The sequence below is a fragment of the Salvia miltiorrhiza genome, chromosome 3 (genome assembly GCF_028751815.1).
Source record: "Salvia miltiorrhiza cultivar Shanhuang (shh) chromosome 3, IMPLAD_Smil_shh, whole genome shotgun sequence".
Classification (NCBI taxonomy): domain Eukaryota; kingdom Viridiplantae; phylum Streptophyta; class Magnoliopsida; order Lamiales; family Lamiaceae; genus Salvia; species Salvia miltiorrhiza.
In genome coordinates, this window is record NC_080389.1 from 61,571,318 (window position 1) to 61,589,999 (window position 18,682).

The 18,682-nt window shown below is 34.3% G+C and overlaps 3 protein-coding genes across 3 annotated transcripts in view; 2 read left to right on the forward strand and 1 right to left on the reverse strand.

Moving 5' to 3' along the window:
- Window positions 1-18,682, forward strand: part of LOC131015234 (probable glycosyltransferase At3g07620) — a 1,181,237-nt gene that overhangs the window by 43,086 nt on the left and 1,119,469 nt on the right. The gene's annotated exons all lie outside the window — the stretch shown is intronic.
- Window positions 4,482-7,592, reverse strand: LOC131019098 (uncharacterized). The gene is made up of 3 exons (XM_057947781.1): window positions 7,557-7,592; window positions 6,936-7,114; window positions 4,482-5,094 (listed from the first exon to the last, which is right to left on the reverse strand). The coding sequence occupies exons 1-3, from the start codon at window positions 7,590-7,592 to the stop codon at window positions 4,533-4,535; spliced, it is 777 nt and encodes a 258-aa protein (XP_057803764.1). The 3' UTR covers window positions 4,482-4,532.
- Window positions 13,071-16,234, forward strand: LOC131015240 (auxin efflux carrier component 7-like). The gene is made up of 6 exons (XM_057943544.1): window positions 13,071-14,475; window positions 14,627-14,933; window positions 15,069-15,154; window positions 15,296-15,453; window positions 15,533-15,609; window positions 15,702-16,234. The coding sequence occupies exons 1-6, from the start codon at window positions 13,224-13,226 to the stop codon at window positions 15,766-15,768; spliced, it is 1,947 nt and encodes a 648-aa protein (XP_057799527.1). The 5' UTR covers window positions 13,071-13,223; the 3' UTR covers window positions 15,769-16,234.

Here is an 18,682-nt window from a genome sequence, read left to right on the forward strand (position 1 = left end):
TTGAAGCAGCTTCCTTGGGAGAAGAAGGTGTGATTATCCACTGCCCAAATCAACAGGAATTAATTCTTCAATTGTTGCTTTCAAGAAAGATAAAATAGCAAAAATAAAACTAAAACAATCAAAAACCCCACCACTGCTATTAGGTGAACAGAAATACTATATGGTTGGTTTTATTAGCTATATAGTATAAGTTTTACATTATTCCGATCTAAGCAAAATCATTTGTGAAGCAAGTGATGGCTTACTTTTTTTTTGAGGAAAGTGATGGCTTACTTGATTCAAGTGTTTTTTCACAATTTCCTTCAAATTTAAGGGAATAAGGACTTTTGCACAACAATTTGAATACCTTATAAAAATTTTGGAAACATTAAAATTGGTTAAGTGGGAGCTAGCTAGCTAGGTTCATTTTTCATTGTTATTTATATGTTAAGTTTAAAAATAGTACAATATTATTTAGTGTACATGGGGTGTGTATATAGACTATTTCCCCACCTATCAGCAGGTTACATATGTATACTTCATTTTTATTTTTATTTTCATTTTTATTTTTGAAAGGCTTGTTTTTCAAATTTATTGAGTGACCTTCTTTGCCTAATGGGTTAAAAGTAAATTAAGCAATCCAACTAAAAAGGCCCAATACAAAAGGGCTTCTTCAATAGATAACATATCATACATATGAAAACATTGGATTCCTTATCCAATTAACTGGGCCAAGGCCTTTAAATTGGGCCAAAAAAACTAAGAAAAAAATAGGCCCACATATAACGCAGCAGCATTTTTTCATTCGCTTTTACTTGTATATAAATTTAAAAAATTGTATAAAAATTAAGAAAAAAAAAATAACATTGCACAAAAGGATTTAGAACACGTGTCAGATAATCATAATTTAATATTGCGTTTCTTCGGAAGCTTAATTAAACTATTTCTTCATAAAATTCGTTTGTATGCAAAATGCTAATAATGGGCCGACACCATATATCCAACAATTAAAATGGACCCTTTTTTTGGGTTGAACAATAAAAATGGAATACATTTCAATAGTTAAATTTTAATTTTGTTGGTGTTGTATATATTACTTTGATTAAATACGAACTTGAATAATTACATTGAACAATAAGACTTTCTCACAAAAAGCAAGACTCTTTCATTTTTTTCCCGTCCTTACAAATTATAGCTTGTTTTCTTGTAATTTTGGATGTATGTTTTCCCTTGTGTAAATAAAAAAATGAAATTATCACTTATTTTTATGAGTCGGTCTCCTGTGTGGGTTTTTACACCGTGTGAATCGGAGTTCCACACATCGGTCTAAACCGCGCTTTCTCCTCCTTATAAAGTATATTATGTAAATAACATTTTTATTAATAACAATTAGTTTTCTTAACAATAACTAATTAGTGTTTTATTTTAATGCAAATGATACTTATTTTACAAAAAATGTTGATAAAAGTGTTACTTTATGTTAGTAAAAGTGTCGTTTGCATAATATAATTAGATTGAGTCGGATCTATCAGGCAAATCATGAATATAATACTCTAATAAAATACTTAAAACTATTCTATTACGGAGTATGTGGGGGGATCTGTCCGCATATTAGAAATATTTGTGTATTTTTATATATTTAGCATTATTCTTTATCAATTTGCTTTAATAACAAGTATTTCTAATTTGGCATAATTGACTTGATCATGTCATAAATCCAAATATATATGTAAGTTTAATGTAAGATATAAGCATGCTTTCATTAATATAAGTACAAATCTGACCAATATCTTCAAAGATATCATGTGTTAATATATCTATTATAAGTATTACAAATCATTACATGTCTATATATTGATTCAACGAAAGAAAACAAGAACGAGAATATTTATTTATAGCTTATAAATAATTTTCATTTACAAGCATAAATTATTATATACACGGAGATCGACTAGCATCCTAATGATTAGATTACTTCATCGCATTTCTTAGTAATTTAATTACTATATAATTAAAATCTTCTATTACTTTGACCCACCAAACATGTTCAAACGCAAAGTTTGTTAAATTATAGTAATCCACACGAGATTTTATTCTCTAATTGTAATTATGGGTAGCACAGCAACCTCCAATTTTTTATTTTTTATTTTTTTGAAAAAGTGAAATAAATTAATTAAAAATATAAGAGGTCTCTTATTTTAGCTATGATCCAAACAAAACATTATATTAGGTAAAGACTAAGAAAATGTGGTTAATGGAGGTTGGTAGGGAAACCACAAAGAAAAAAGGCTATCAACTTTTCAACAAACATATAATAATGTCACACAAATCAGCCATATGAAGATGTGAAGGGAGATTGATATTTAATATGGTACATTCATGATGATGTGACTGTGATTTGTGACATATATTTTTAGCAGTAAATTAATTAATTAATTAATCATCGAAACCCTATTTCTTAATCTTGTTATTTTATTTGTAATTCAAAAGGAAAAGTTAGTGTTGGAGGAACATATATAGAATTAACTAAGTCGAATAATTTATCGGAAGGTAATGTGATCAAAAGTATTAATGGGTGTTTTAATTTATTTTTTTGAACTTTTTTCATAGCGATTTGTGAGACAAAACAAATAATAAGATACAACTAGATTTCATTTCACTTGTCACCTCGTGAAGTCATGATGATAACTGATTTTTTGAAGATGAAATGAGTAAAATTATAAAATTACTATATAAATACAACCATTATCGGACATAGATATGAGCCTTTACGTCTTCATTCTTTTTCTCCATTAAAACTATCATGCACATTAATCATGAGATTATTGAGGCTCGTTTGATGTGCATGATAATTAATGGTTGGATATATATTTTTAGTACCTTAATATATTTATTTATTTTTAAAAAAATTATAAATTAATTACCCATATCTAGTATAATTTATCCATATTTTTTCATTTTGTATCATATTTGAGAGATGTGATCCAAAATTATAAGAAAAAGTTTAGCCCTAATTAATTATAAAAGTTGTGTCAAAATTATCTGAATTGGATCCGAATCTTGACCTATAAAAGTAAACTATCTCAACAAAAATTAAAACTCCTACTCATGATATAGCTAATTAATTAATATTATTATCTCCATATTCCACTAAACATAACTCACTTCTTTTTAGCACAAAAATATAAAAATGTGTAAATTAGATAAAGGTTATAGGACTCGTAACTTTTTAAGAAAGTGAGTAATCTTTAATTAAGGAGACTTCAAAATAGAAAATGAATTATATTTGGTGGGAGAGAGTGATTTACATGCATTATTTACTCCTATGTCGTGTTATTTTTTAGTGTTTTGGTGATTTTATCGAGTTAGTTGAGTTGTCTAGTCGTCCGTGTTCGTGCTGTTTTTACAGGTTTTCGGACTCGTTTTGGGAAGATCTTGATATTGTTGGAGAGAAATACTCAAAGAGACGAATCCGTGGGCGCAAACGAAACTCAAATCGAACGGAGAGGGAGTAAGTTTTGGTTTAATCTTCATTTGTGTTCATTGTTTGCAAGGTGGGCTCACTTGATGTTCGAAATTGAATAATATCACTCCTAATGTAGTGTTAATGAGTAATTAGCTTAGTAAAAGACAAGTATAAAGTTGTGAAAATAAAGCAAGAGAATTAAGAGAGGATGAAAAGTGGAGCAAGATCTTGCTTCTACGCAAGCGATGTAACGAAATTACGAGGGATTTTGCGTTGTCACACATTATTTAATAATTTATAACGACAATTAGATTAGACTAGATAGCGATAACAATGAATTGAAGCCCTAGCCTCTAGGTAATGATACTATCCATTAGGGAGTAATAATTAAATTTATTTCTTCTATGATCTAAACGCCAATTGAATCTACGCGGGTATTGAAAAAGCTTTTCTAAATTAAATAATTTCAACACATTAGTAATACATTACAAATAATTTAATGATAGATATTTTACAAATTAATTATTTTTATTTGAGAATACAGTCACAATTTATTTCGACATGTACTCATCGATTCAAAATATTCTAAGATATTCTCGTTATCAATTGCTGAGAAAATATTATGATCAATGTACACGATTAAATTGTAATTCATCAGCTCATGTTTCATACAATTTCACAATCACTCTTTACAATCTTCATCGTAGAATATTCTATCTCAATAAAAGTCGTGATTCAACTCCTTAATTCTCGTGTTGAAAAGAAGTGACTCAAGATTCGTTGGGACGGAGGGAGTACAAGAATTATGAGCTAGTTGTAAGAATATGTTTTGTCCTTCTACTAGTCAATTCAAACTTCACTAATAAGAAGATGTAGATAAATAATAGGTGTTACCTTAGAAAAAATAATTTTGTCCATGATTAATTCAATTTTTATAGTCATGTATCGTGACACGCACATCTTTTACTTCTCTCCTTCAACGTAAATGGTGTATTTCTTCTTAATTACAACGAAGTAAACATATATTTCCATCAAATAAGAGGAATATTAAAAATTATACTATTGAAAATAAAGAAAATTGAAAAATTTAAACTGTAACACAAATAAAGAATGGAACAGTTAAGTCTGTGAATTTCTTGCCACTACTCTCAGCAATCTCCTTCAGACTCGTCCATGACTTTTTCCTTGTTTTACTCGAAGCTTCAACACTCTTTTCCATATCTGCTGCAGCTGAACTAATCTGAGCTTCATCGACTTTCTTTGCACCGGAACAATTCCTTTTCCTCCGCCTTGAATCCAATAAAGAAACACCAGTTTTGGGCAGTGGAGTGGTTGGAGATCTTGTTTCAGGATTCTGTCCATCGAAAGGCAACAAAGAATCGGAGTCCACCTCGACAGCAGTTGCAGCATTTCCCGCGCTAGGATGATTCTCTTGCACTTTCTTTAAGTTGGGTGCTGGTTTAGGCTTTGGTGGACAAATCTCTTTGACATAGCCCTTTAGTGTTCCTCTCATCATATTTTGATGACAACAAAATTGATATCTGCAAACAATGTCACCCTTCAATCCCTTTCGTCTATGCCTCACTTTCGACCTCTTCTTCTGAATCCCAACACTGCAATTGTTACCAGGTTGCAGAATAGATTCACATCTGTTGAACAACAAAAGTATTGTTATGAACCATTAATATTTCTACTATCTAAACCTCATCAGTCGATTTCAAATATATACGAAAGGGGGTGTTTACTTTGGATGGTTAGCCTTGATAGATAAAAATAGATGGTTTGAAACTTTGATATCCCAAGGCTCTTGATAACTTCTATCGTTCGAGCTAGTTTTGCTTGATTCATATCACATTGAAAGGGTGAAATTGAAATCCTAGTATGAAGGATAAAAATACTCAATCATGCAAAGTAAACGCCACAAAATGCAGTAAACCAAGGATATCTATACAGTATATTATCTCCTAAACAATGCACCAAACTTAAAAGAGCCGACGGATCTAGACTCTATACGAAAGGCTAAACATCAACCTATCAAGTCAAAACACAGGAAAAATCACAAACTGAATGGGCACAACCAAGTTACTCTAGCAAATTATGGAACTACAATTACAGAAAGTTGGAGCTGTTTTACTACTTTATTTGCTCCTCTCTCTTCAAATCTTCTCATCACTCTCAACTTTTAGGTGCTGCCATCTCCAATCTTTAAAAATTCGTCCATCAACAAGTCACTCAAGTTCACAACAAAGCATCTAGTACTATTTCTTAACGGGCAAACTAAGAGGGTGTTTGGCTGAACTTACAAGCTATAAAAAATAAGCTCCAACAATTTATTTTTTCAGAATCGTATAAGCAACAATCGTTCTATAAAAATCCTAGTATGGCTTGTTATTTCCATCGTTTTGCCCTACTAATTTCATCTATCTTCAATTTTCTATATCTAACTAGCAATTTCTTTCTCTAACTCACAGTTCTCTCTCTAGCTTATAAACTCAATTATCCAAACACTTTTAAACTTATAAACTCTTGAGATATTACGTTTTACAAACTCTTTAAACATCTCATAAGTTTTTGGAGCCTTATAAACTCTCCAAAATAAGCTTAACCAAACACCTCTAAATGCTTGAATTCATTGTTCATCCGAATGAAACTCCTAAATCCCTAACCTAGATAGCTTAACTTATGCATACTGCTCAACTGGATACACATAATAGCACAAAATCGAATGTAGAAGTAAGCATTTAATGCTAAACATCTGACATCAACATGAACAAAATAAAATTATGCAATCTGAACTATTAAAAGACTCAACCTTTCACAAACAAAGGAAGATGGGTCACCGCGAAGACCCAATGCTTCGTTGGTAGCAGCGAGACGCTCCCCGAAGAAAGTGCCGAGAGAAGGAAAGGAGGCTTCGGCAGCCGCCCCCACAATGCTAAGTCTTTCAGATGATCGATCTTGCACATGGTTTTGGAGTTTACGTTGCCGTGTTTTTTACCAGTCGATTCTTCTCTCAGCGTTATGGAACCGCGCGGCCGCCGCCCCCTTGATGGATTGGAGCCTTTCTTCTTCCCTCCCATTACTTTGCCACACAGAATTTATCTTGGAAATTTCTACAAACAGGTTGCGAACTGACGCAAAAAGCTTTAAACACGTAGCTACGCCTCTGTTACACCACCAGCACAAAGTCTGGAATTTGGCATCATTAAAGCAATCAGAATCATATTTGAAGTTACTCTTCTGAAACAAGACCTCACTAGCTACTCCCGTCTCTCTAAAGAGGAATAACGAGGATATAGAATTGCCTTATTAAAAATGGCAGCTATTCTAGAAGCAACAAACAATTTCTCCAAAAAAATTTAAAAATCTGCACACAATTCCGACACAATCAAAGCATATGCATCTCAATCACCCCATTAGCATATTCATCTCAATCACCCCATAGTATATTCAAAATCTGCACACAATTTCTATTCCCAATAGTACTCACTTGAAGAGTTGAAGGAGAAGCGGAGAACCGCCGGAAACTGGAATCTGGAGTTGGTGGTGAAGAGCAGGTGGACTAGACGCCGGGTGATCTGCGACCGCCGACGGGGAAGGGGGAAGGGGTGGCCTGCGTCGCGGCGTTCTATCGGCGCCGACATCGGAGCGACAGTAGAGAGAGTCTAGCTAGGTCCGAGCGGCGCGAGAGGTTTGGGAATTTGGAGGAGTTCTCTCCCTGATTCAGAATTCATTTAACTTCAGATTTTGGGAAATTAATTAAAATAATAATAATAGTATTAATAAAAATATAAAATATATATTTAATAAATACAGAGTTCGGTTCGGTTCGATTCTCGGTAGAGATGTCAAAATCGACTCGGCCCGATGGGCCGGCCCGGTCCGCCCGGGTTTAGGGTTGGGCTGGGCTTTAAAAATTGAGGCCCATAAAAAATCGGGCCTAAAAAGCCCGCCCAGTGAAACCCGTCGGGCTGATCGGGCTTTTGAGCTAAAAAGCCCGGGGTTTTCGAGTTTTTTAGCTCGCCCGAAATTAATTAATTAATATTTAAATTATATATTTTAAAAATCATAACTAATAAAATTAAAATCTTAAAAGTTAAAATCCTAGTACCCTAATCGCTAATTTGACCACATTCCAGTAGTACATCCTTCCAAATTTCCTATCTGAACCATCAGCCCCTTCCGAATTTCCTATCTTTAATTAACTATAGTCTATAGACATAACTTTCAATTTGTTTGATTTTTATCATGTGATTGAATTACTCAATATTACTATTGACATGAATGTCCGACTCTTCCCCAAACTATATCAATTAATTCGTGCAAGCAGATTCTAAATTCCACGTTAGTTTTATTTCAGGAGAATTTCTAATTTAAAATTATTTTTCATTATTTTTAGAACAAAAAAAATCAAAAAAATATGGGCGGGTTTAGCCCGACCGCCCGATGGCCCTATACGGGCTGGGTTGGGCCTAGAAATTTACAGCCCGATTTGATTTTGGGCCGGCCCGACCCAACCCGGTAAAAGGCAAAGCCCGATGGGTTCGGGTCGGGCTAACCCGACCCGTACCGTTTGACACCTCTAGTTCTCGGTGGGTTTGACCACCTCGGAACCGAAACCGAACCGAACTTATATCGGTTCCTTATTGTAGAACAGCCCTGGACCGAATACAGGCTGGTCCGGGCCGGTCCGCTTATTTTTTCTATGTCAGTCCTCAGTTTCGTCGGTTCGGACCGAACCGAATGCTCACTCCTAATTGTGATAGCCTAAATTGATTTTCGGTCTCCGTAGCCCCGACGCGATCATCTGCTACCTACGCACATATAGATAGGATGATGCTTTAAAAGTGAGGGAGCTTATGACCACCAAGGACGTCGAGAAGCCACCCTAGCCCCATAATGGCTTCACCCCGTGTGTGTGGCTTGTGGAGGAGGGGAGCCATTGGTACGTACGAGGCCCTTCTTTTTTTTGATGAAATTACATTATAAATAATACAAATCACACACACCCCACCTAGTGGTTATTGTGGCCGAGAGTACTCGAATCTGTGACCTCTTGGACAACAGGCAACCACCCCAACCACTAGGCCATCTCAAGGGGACTTTGCGATAGAGTAATTAATGTGTAGAATCAAAAAGCTATAGTTAAATTTATCACAGCGCAATATTTAAACTTATTGTTACAATTTTACCTAAACAGTCAATTGAAATTGACGCACACATGTGGAACTTCATTTAGATAACAAATTGTTTTCTAACAATGAAAGGAAAAAAGAAAGAAAAACAATAAATATGCTGATAAAATCTGGTCCGCGATGGGATATGTTTCAAATTAATTAACTCACGTGGGAAAAACAATTTACATGAATCACTTGATTCACTTCCCATGTATTGGATAATGATATTTTTTAACCATGATTTCTAAATTCTTTAAAAGAAATCACAATTAATTTGGAGTGTATTAATCAAGTACAGCAGGTTGCATCACTATCTGTGGACCAGCCAATCACGGAGTCTTGATCAACCGCACGTGAAATGTTATAAATCAACAACTAATCACAAACACAAACGCCCATCTCACTTGTTATACTATACTATATATAGGGGTGCGCTTCAACGAAATTTTTATTTTTCGTGAGACATTGTGACTTTTATTTTTCAATGAATAAGACATATATACTAATGAACAATATAGTATATACTGATGAATAACGAAATTTAAAAATTTGATAATGAATAAAACATATATACTGATGAACAAGGCAGTATATACTGATGAATAATGAAATTTAAAATATTTCGCTTCCTTCAGGATTCGAACCCTGAGGGAAAAAAATCGTCATCTAGGTACGATATCAGTCATAAGATTGATAAAATAAACGTACGAGATCGTATCTAAAATCTCACTAAAAATAGAAGGTCTCATTGGGCGCTCCCCTATATATAATATAATTGTTTCAAAAAATTGATGAAGAAAATATATTGTATTTATTCCATGAGATCTTACTTTACAATATCCTCCAACCATGTGAAAAAAGTCATGGATCAAACAATTTAATTGAGAGCTTGTTCCGTGTGATATCTTTGACAATTTCTCAAACATTATTATCTCAATAGTAAATTGTTTTAAGAATAATTGGCATTGCGTTTCACGAGTCATAACCAAATTCTTTACACACACAACAAGTCAACAACCCAAGTCATTTTCTCTTTGACCTTAAATTAGCTCGATTATTGAATATATAGAGGAAAATGGGACGTTGTGTTTGACACTCAAATTAAAAAATTAGCATCACTAATCACTATTTATGATGTGTCCACCCTCAATTTGATTACATCATTAGCCCACTACTTTTTGTAGGAATTTTGATTTCCTATTGAGTATATAGTGAAAAGTCCATTCCAAGTGAAATATATTTTTGATTTGAGTGGAGAATATTTCTATAATTAGGTATATTATGCACTTGACGGAAAGTGTTTTTGGACATAAATATGCTAATTATACTACTTGTATGTATATGCCTAGTACTTGGATTCAAAATGAAGAAAAAATGAGGTTAATTCACAAACACTACAAAATTGTAAGAACCCTAAATTGAACATATGAAATGGTTGGGTAAATTTCACTAGAACTTAATTTTTAATGATTTATTTCATATATTTGGATTTTTTAGAAGTATAAATTTAATATTTGACATTTGTCACTTGTTCAAATCAAGCATTGGAACAAAATGTAGGAACATTAAAAATGACATAGAGTGCCGAAATTCAAAGTGAAAAATATTATGCGACAAAACATATACTCCTTTATAAATTTTGATTCATTGACATAAAAAGACCTTGTTCAAATCAATTCGAATTCGACCAATTAGCTAGATTGAAAAAAATTGAGTTACATCCAATTTTTTATAATTAATTGACGGGATAAATTTGAAAGAAAATGAAAAGGTTAAATCTTATAGGAAAAGTAAACAATTTTTAAGGTCGCCCTTTTTTTCTTATATGTTGAAAGTATGAGATTTTTACAAAATAAATGAAATGTAGATGATATTTAAAATTTATCGAATAATTTATGCAATGCTACCATAATTCCCTTCCCTTCATTTTTTTACTGTTATTATTAAAATGCGACTTTATAGATGAACCAAAAAAAAAAAAACTCTTGAAATCACAGAGACGTGAACTAAGGGCCGAGCCACTTCTCTTCATTTATGAATATGATAATTTGAGGAGAACGTTCAACTAAAGTATATTTCGTTATCAAATATTAATATCTTTTGTTATCATCAGCCACACATATATCCTCCTTGCATTAATGCCGGAGCCGTCGACACTTCTACGAAATTATAAATGGAATACGACCTCGTTTTAATGGTCTTCAAACGAGGCAGCTGGAACAAAATTCATGATTTGATCATTTTCACAAAATTAAAAACTTAGTTATGGATCAGAATATAGCGCATATATATATTACAACATCAAAATGGAACTTATCCTCCATAAAATATATTATATATTATAGATTATTTAAGACTTTTTATCTGTATATCAAGCATTAATATATTTGTACTGTTGATAGTCGAATGATCGAGCATTACTTTTATTTTCTAAAAATGCTCGGTCATTAATGTTTGATTGCTCGACTCACAATGATTGAACATGTCAAATATTACAATATTTACCACTAATGTTCGGCTTACAAAGGCCCAACATGTCGAACCTTAATGTATTATCACAAATACACTAGCTCGACATTCTCGATTCACAGTGATCACACATCTCGAGCTTTAGTACATTTACTACTAACGATTGACATTCTCGACTCGTATTGATTGAATACATCGAGCAAAGTTTGTGATTTAAATAAAATTACGATATAATTAAAGTAATTTTATCATTTCAAACTTAAATAAATAGCTTTATATGTGGTGGACATTTTTATATTTTATTTTTAAAAATGGTAAAAAAAAAAAAACACCGTTAACCCATTAAAAAAATACTAATAACTTGAATTCCTTATCAAAATAAGGAAGTGTTGGAAATACATGGATTAAACAATGTTAGGTTGTTAACTGTTAATATAAAAAAATGTAATGAATAATTGGTGCCCCCTTTATCCCGTTAAGATAGACAATTAAAATATGCTGATTAATTAAACAGGATTAAATCGAAATATTTAATGTAGCTGGCCCTAGAATCAGGGACTTAATGATATATTTATATTGCTAATTTTATCTGCAAAATATTACCATCGACATTATTTATTTCAAAAGGCATTTGTCAAGTTTATGTTTTGAAGTGAAATATAGTTTTGGACATACCTAAATAAAAAGAACATATTTGGAGCGAATATTAAATTTATCTAAGCCGCCAAACTTAGCCACGTAACCACGTTTACGTGCAAACCCACATGCAAAGTTAATCACACCATGTGGTGACTTCAAACATTTGAGATCATTTTATCCTACTTTTGGGTGTCTTAGTTTTAATTTTTTTTAATGCTTTGATTTAATATTATAATTACTAATTAAGATTTATTATATTCAATTAGGATCTTTGATTAGTTTTTCGAAATTTAATTCCTAAAATAGGTTATAAAAAAGATTAAGCTTCGAGTTTGTTTAAATAAATGTTAATGAAAGTTCAGTATAATTATTTTGTTTTTTAATAAAATATTATTAGAATAATAAATTTAATAGTTAGATATGAGTGGAATGTAAAAAGTTATTGAATATATAGAAAATATGAATCGGACTTGAAAACTATGTGGATATTCTAAACACAACATCTCCTGTACATTCGGGTGTACGGTACACCCGAGTCGTACCCGATCTGAATTTTGACCCGGATCTAATTCAACTGGACTATCCTACCCGAATGTCAAGTGTTAGTGTCATTTCGGTATAGTGTTAGTGTCTTTTCGATATAGTGTTAGTGTCTTTTTTATCTATATATTTTATCTCCGTGCTCATTTTTATAGTATCATTTAAAATGGAACGAATGAAGTATTAATTATAATTAATCTATGCAGTCACATTGTGACCACCCACAAATTAATTAAATAAGAAAAAAAATACTTATTTAATTTATTTTCAAAAATAAAATACAATTTAATATTTCATTGTATTGTTTATATTTTAAATTTTTTGTACTTTTTATTTATTTTTTAAAAAATAAAAATTTAAAAATAACTATATTATGAATAATACAGTAAAATAGCTAAATCTTTTTTTATAAATAAATTAAATAAATCATTTCTTTTTAATTAATGTGTAAATGGTCAACCATTCTATTAATTATGAAATTCTCAAACGAAATAACTTTTGAAAATTAAAATTTGCTTTCAAATAAGGTACTTATTCATAAATCTATATCTACTGTATACTATAATATGCTATATATTGATGTATCTTAGTGTAAAGTAATCTAAACTATACATCTGTAAATTGCTACTTTTGACCTTCTTTACAGTAGAGAGAGGAGGAAGTGAGCAGCAGCTGCTAATCAAACCACTTAAATAAATAAATAAAGCACATCTCTTTGTTTTTCTTTACACAAAAAGAAATAGTACTAAATTAAAGCATGCTTTTTTGAATATTTTTTCCACCTATATATACACACACTACACACAATGTCGTGTATTTACACTTCCCCTCTCTCTCTCTAAAAATACCAATTTCTCTTTCCTGTTTAGGAATTGGCAGAGATTTATTCCTGCAACAGTCGAGCTAGCTTTGCTCAGCAACAGCCGCAGAGAAATTATTCGATTCTCAGAGAGATGATTACGTGGCACGATCTCTACGTAGTGCTAACGGCGGTGATCCCGCTCTACGTGGCGATGATTCTGGCCTACGGCAGCGTGCGGTGGTGGAAGATCTTCACGCCGGACCAGTGCTCCGGCATCAACCGCTTCGTCGCCATCTTCGCCGTGCCGCTGCTCTCATTCCACTTCATCTCCAGGAACGACATCTACACCATGAATTTCCGCTTCATCGCCGCCGACACGCTGCAGAAGATCATCATGCTCGTGGTGCTCTCGCTGTGGGCGAATCTCACCCGCAGCGGCAGCCTCGAGTGGTCGATCACGATTTTTTCGCTCTCCACCCTGCCGAACACGCTCGTGATGGGGATCCCCTTGCTCATCGCCATGTACGGCGAGTACGCGGGGAATTTGATGGTGCAGGTGGTGGTGCTGCAGTGCATCATCTGGTACACGCTCCTGCTCTTCCTCTTCGAGTACCGCGGCGCCAAGATGCTGATTATGGAGCAGTTCCCGGAGACGGCGGCGTCGATCGTCTCCTTCAAGGTGGAGTCCGACGTCGTCTCGCTCGACGGCCAGGACTTTCTGGAGACGGACGCGGAGATCGGCGGCGACGGGAAGCTCCACGTTAGGGTTCGGAAATCCAGCGCCTCGCGGCGGTCGTTCTCCGGGATTACGCCGCGGCCGTCGAATCTCACCGGCGCCGAGATTTACAGCTTGAGCTCGTCGCGGAATCCGACGCCGAGGACCTCCAATTTCAACCACTCCGATTTCTACTCGATGATGGGGTTTGGAGGTAGATTGTCGAATTTCGGCAACTCCGACACGGGGAGGCTGTCCAACTTCAATGTCGGCGATATGTGCTCGGTGCAGTCGTCGAGAGGGCCGACGCCGAGGCCGTCCAATTTCGAGGAGAACTGCGCGCCGGGAGGGCTCATGACTTCCCCCAGATTCGGCTACTATCCGCCGCAGCCTGCAGCTCCGATGGCTTCTTACCCTGCTCCCAATCCCGAAATCGCCTCCGCCGTGCCCAAATCCGCGAAACCTCACCACCAATTAGGCAATAAGGCTAATAATCACGACGCGAAAGAGCTCCACATGTTCGTGTGGAGCTCCAGCGCCTCGCCGGTCTCCGAGGTCGGCGGCGGCGGCCTGCACGTCTTCGGCGGCCAGGATTTCGGCGCCTCCGAGCAATCCGGGAGGTCCGATCAAGGCGCCAAGGAAATCCGGCTATTGGTCACCGATAATCCCCAAAATGGGGAGACCAAAGGTGAATTTTTGGTGCTATTCAAAATCAAGCTTGTTTTAAATTTAACAGAGTATGTTTAATTTAATTTTTTTCTATAAATAAATGTTGTGTCAGCAAGATGTTCGATGATTTGTCTGTGTGTGTAATTTTCTTTTTTATATATTGATTTCAGCCGTTTCGCAAGGTGGGGAGTTCGTTGGGGAGGAATTCAGCTTCGGGAGAGGAGAGAGAGATCACGGAGATCATGATCAGGTGAGAGAAAAAGACGGTCCTCACAGGCTGTCGAAGCTGGGGTCCAGCTCCACCGCCGAGCTCGACCCCAAGGCGGCCGCCGCGGGCGGCGCCGCCGCCGCCAAACACATGCCGCCGGCTAGCGTGATGACACGCCTCATCTTGATCATGGTCTGGCGCAAGCTCATCAGAAATCCCAACACCTACTCCAGCCTCATTGGCCTCATTTGGTCCTTGGTCGCTTACAGGTAACAACAAATCAACTTCAACTGTTCTTCACATTTGCCCTAATTAATTTTTTTACCGCGATTAATAAATCCTAATTCCAAATTAGTAGATTCTAGTTCTAGTAAAGAATTAATAAACCCTAATTTGATTTTCAGGTGGAATGTGCACATGCCCAAAATCGTAGTGGGGTCGATCGCCATCCTCTCCGATGCCGGCCTCGGCATGGCCATGTTCAGCTTAGGTTAAAATTCAACCAAAATTTCAACAAAAAAAAAAAATTGCAATAGTTATCAATCATCAATTGACAGCGGCGTATGGGGCCCTGGATGGTGGCGAAAGTGGTTGCAAAATTGATTCTTATCTAATCAACTGTATTTGACAGGTCTGTTCATGGCGCTTCAGCCGAAGATAATCGCGTGTGGTAACACGGTGGCGACCTTCGCCATGGCCGTGCGGTTTCTCACCGGCCCCGCCGTCATGGCCGCCGCCTCCATCGCCGTCGGCCTCCGCGGCAGCCTTCTCCACGTCGCGATTGTGCAGGTTGGTTAATTAGTGTAGTGTATTTATTAATTAATGCTTAATTAATTAATTTCTACTGAAATTGATTTGAAATTAATAGGCGGCGCTTCCGCAAGGGATAGTTCCATTTGTTTTTGCGAAAGAGTATAATGTGCATCCAGCAATTCTCAGCACTGCGTAAGTAAATCAAGTAATTAAATTCTAGTAATTCTAAATTATTGTTGATTAGTGGCTAATTAATCATGGATTTTGGGGTTAATCTTGTTCAGAGTCATTTTCGGAATGCTGATCGCGCTCCCAATCACTCTGGTCTACTATATTCTCCTAGGGTTATAGGATTTGGGGTTTTTTTTCTTTTTCGAGAGGAGCCGACGACGTCGTTTCGAGGATAATTTTTTGACTTTGATTATCGCCCTCGTATGATCCGAAGATGGCGGGAATTGAGGCGATTGGTCGGCGGTGGTGTGCGCAATGCAGAGGAAAACAGGGGGCAAAAAAGGGGCAAAAAATTCTAAATTATTATTATATCCGAGTCTCGTCTTTTTGCAATGCAAAATGCCTATTAATTAGGCTTTAATCTATCTTTGTTGTTTGTTAATAGTTTTTTTTTTTTTAATTTCTCAAATCTTGTGGAATTAGGGATTTGTTGAAGGGGAGATGAATAGTTTTTTTCCTGGATCCTGTAGCTTTGCCTTCGTTTTGATCATTAGTTTTATGTTTCTATTTTGTCGTTTTATTCGACACGGTGTAAATTAGTTTTAGGATGATTAATGATAAATTACTAGGGTATTTGTTGTGTTAATTACTTCGATGAGATGGTAATGATGTGTTGTTACACTGTTTCAAATCCTATCTTCTTGTCCTTTTCGAATAAAGAACTTTTCAGATTTATTTCTATAAAGTGAACTTTCCTCCTTTGTAAAAAGCTATATCAGGATTAAGATATACTTCATCCGCCAATAATAAATAATTAATTTTATTATTTTAAAATGCTTACAAAAATTAGTTCTTTTTCTAAAAGAAATTTTTTGGTACTCATAATATAATTAATTATTATTATTAAAATTATTTTTTAGGTGAGATTTTTCCTCTACTTACAACACACTCAATTATTTTTATTAAAATCTTTGTAATGATACACCACTTTTGATCTAATTTATAATTTTAGTACAATATAATGCAATAATATCATCATCTTTAATTTGTTATTGCAAAATAGTACTCCAAAACTTTTCAAGTCATCGTAAAATTTGTGTGGCATGTCTCGTTAATTGGCGTGGACATGATATCCAATTATCCATATAAACATGTGTCGATGTGAAAATTTGACATATCGTATTGATTTTTAGGTGATAAAAAAGTAATAAGGTGATACTTTTGTAATAATTTCAAAGGTGTTCATGCTTTTATGTTACGATTTGACTATAAAAATAATAATAATAGATTGTAAGCAAGAGAATATAAGCAAGTCAAAAGGGGATGTTCCTAGCAATCCTACCTTGTGTTCAATGTATGAAAAATATGTGGTAGCAGCTAATTTTCATCTAAGTTAAGATTTGAATAACTCGATAGTAACTTTACTCATTTACTAATTCTACCACAATTTGTTCAATTTCTTAAAGTCCGTTTAGTTTGATCGGATGAGATAGATAATAAGATTGATAGAATTGGAGAATGATTGAAATAATTCACTCAGCTTTAAAATGATAAATAATCACTCAATTGCATGATCAGAATGCAGGCCTAGCTAGTTATCCATAATAACAGACTCAATCATGCAACTCAAACACTTCATTGAATTCAATTATTTTACTAATCATGATTTATTACTCAAATCACCGTTATCAAAATGCCCACTTGCACGTGAGCAAATTAGTGAAAGAAATCTAATATTACAATAAAAAATATTGAAACTATATATTTATAAAGTTCATGCATATATATAAAATGAATAATTTGTAAAGATTGAGATAAATTTGAGAAAACGGTGAAAGGTGATATTAAATGCAAGAAGGTGTAGACAAAGAACAATGGGTAGTTGTTATATATGTTTGTGTAGATTTTGTTATGTCAATTCGAGGCTCAAACGTTAGTGAGTTGTTTGAGTGTAAGTTCACTCCCTACCATTTTCGATTGTCTTTTATTTGTATGCATGCTTTTCACACATTATGGTCCCTCTCAATGTCTCTGCATTTTGCTTACACTTTTGCTTTCATAATCCCTCTCTCTCTCTCTCATACTTATTCACTATATATATATATATAGTACTATTTGATAGTACTATATATATATAGTTCATGTGTTCGAGTTTCTATTGATGTTTTGTTGGAGATTATGACAATGGAGATCATAACATATAGGACTAAGATTAAGTGGGAATGCTAGCTATCTTTGGTGGAAAAATAAGAATAGCGAATAAATGAATGTAACGAACATCTGTTTTCAGTTAATGTGGCGGTAAATTTTTGTCCATTCAGGATTCAAACCCAAGTGACAACGGCTATTCGTAAATTTTATTGACTTATTTGTTACTTTTCATTTATTTTTATAATTAATTTGAAGAAATATCAGTATAGAATTTGAATATCTCATGTTCCAAATTCATTCTTATTTCTCGTCACTTTCTGCACTACACAAAAATATATCAAATCGAAGAATGTGTGGACTTAAGTGTAATTAAGATACAGTTTCTGCCCAATTAATGTAGACCCTTTTCACTATTTTATGATTATTGATTTTTCTTGCTCATTTCTTTTTTTCGTCTGTATGTACACGTATAAATCGAAACTTAATCCAACTATATGAGTATTAACTTAATCAAGGAGATATATAGCCTACTTAATTTCCATAAATAGATAGTTCCTATGATGAGAGATCCGCAATGGGGTTTACATGATATACTTACATGATAGTGGGGTTTATGATGGGGGGCACACCACATAGCTGTAAATGATGCTTTGCAGTGGGGTTACATGATAGCTTACATGATAGAATTAGTTTTGATTTTTTCATTTTTCATTTAAGGTTTAATTTCATACAATTTTAAATTACACAAGTGACTTAATATTTATCCATTAAAAATTAATCATAATTGATTAAAAATCAAATAATTAATTTTGTTTGTTTAGAAAATAATTCCTTTTTTTTTTTTAAATATGGTGTTTGTAAAAAATCCTCCTATTTTGACCTATAAATATAAATAGAAGTTGTATAGGCTCGTTAGCTCGTACCGCTCGCGAAGCTCAAATAT

Bases quoted from the DNA above. Each gene is read 5' to 3' on its own strand.
- LOC131015240 (XM_057943544.1), top strand. From the start codon at position 13,224: ATGATTACGTGGCACGATCTCTACGTAGTGCTAACGGCGGTGATCCCG. The intron at 14,476-14,626 runs GTGAATTTTTGG...TATTGATTTCAG, and splicing joins CCAAAATGGGGAGACCAAAG to CCGTTTCGCAAGGTGGGGAG. The intron at 15,454-15,532 runs GTTGGTTAATTA...TGAAATTAATAG, and splicing joins TCCACGTCGCGATTGTGCAG to GCGGCGCTTCCGCAAGGGAT.
- LOC131019098 (XM_057947781.1), bottom strand. From the start codon at position 7,592: ATGTACTACTGGAATGTGGTCAAATTAGCGATTAGG. The intron at 7,115-7,556 runs GTACTAGGATTT...GCTCGGACCTAG, and splicing joins TGGTCAAATTAGCGATTAGG to CTAGACTCTCTCTACTGTCG. The intron at 5,095-6,935 runs GTGAGTACTATT...GTTGTTCAACAG, and splicing joins CTTCTCCTTCAACTCTTCAA to ATGTGAATCTATTCTGCAAC.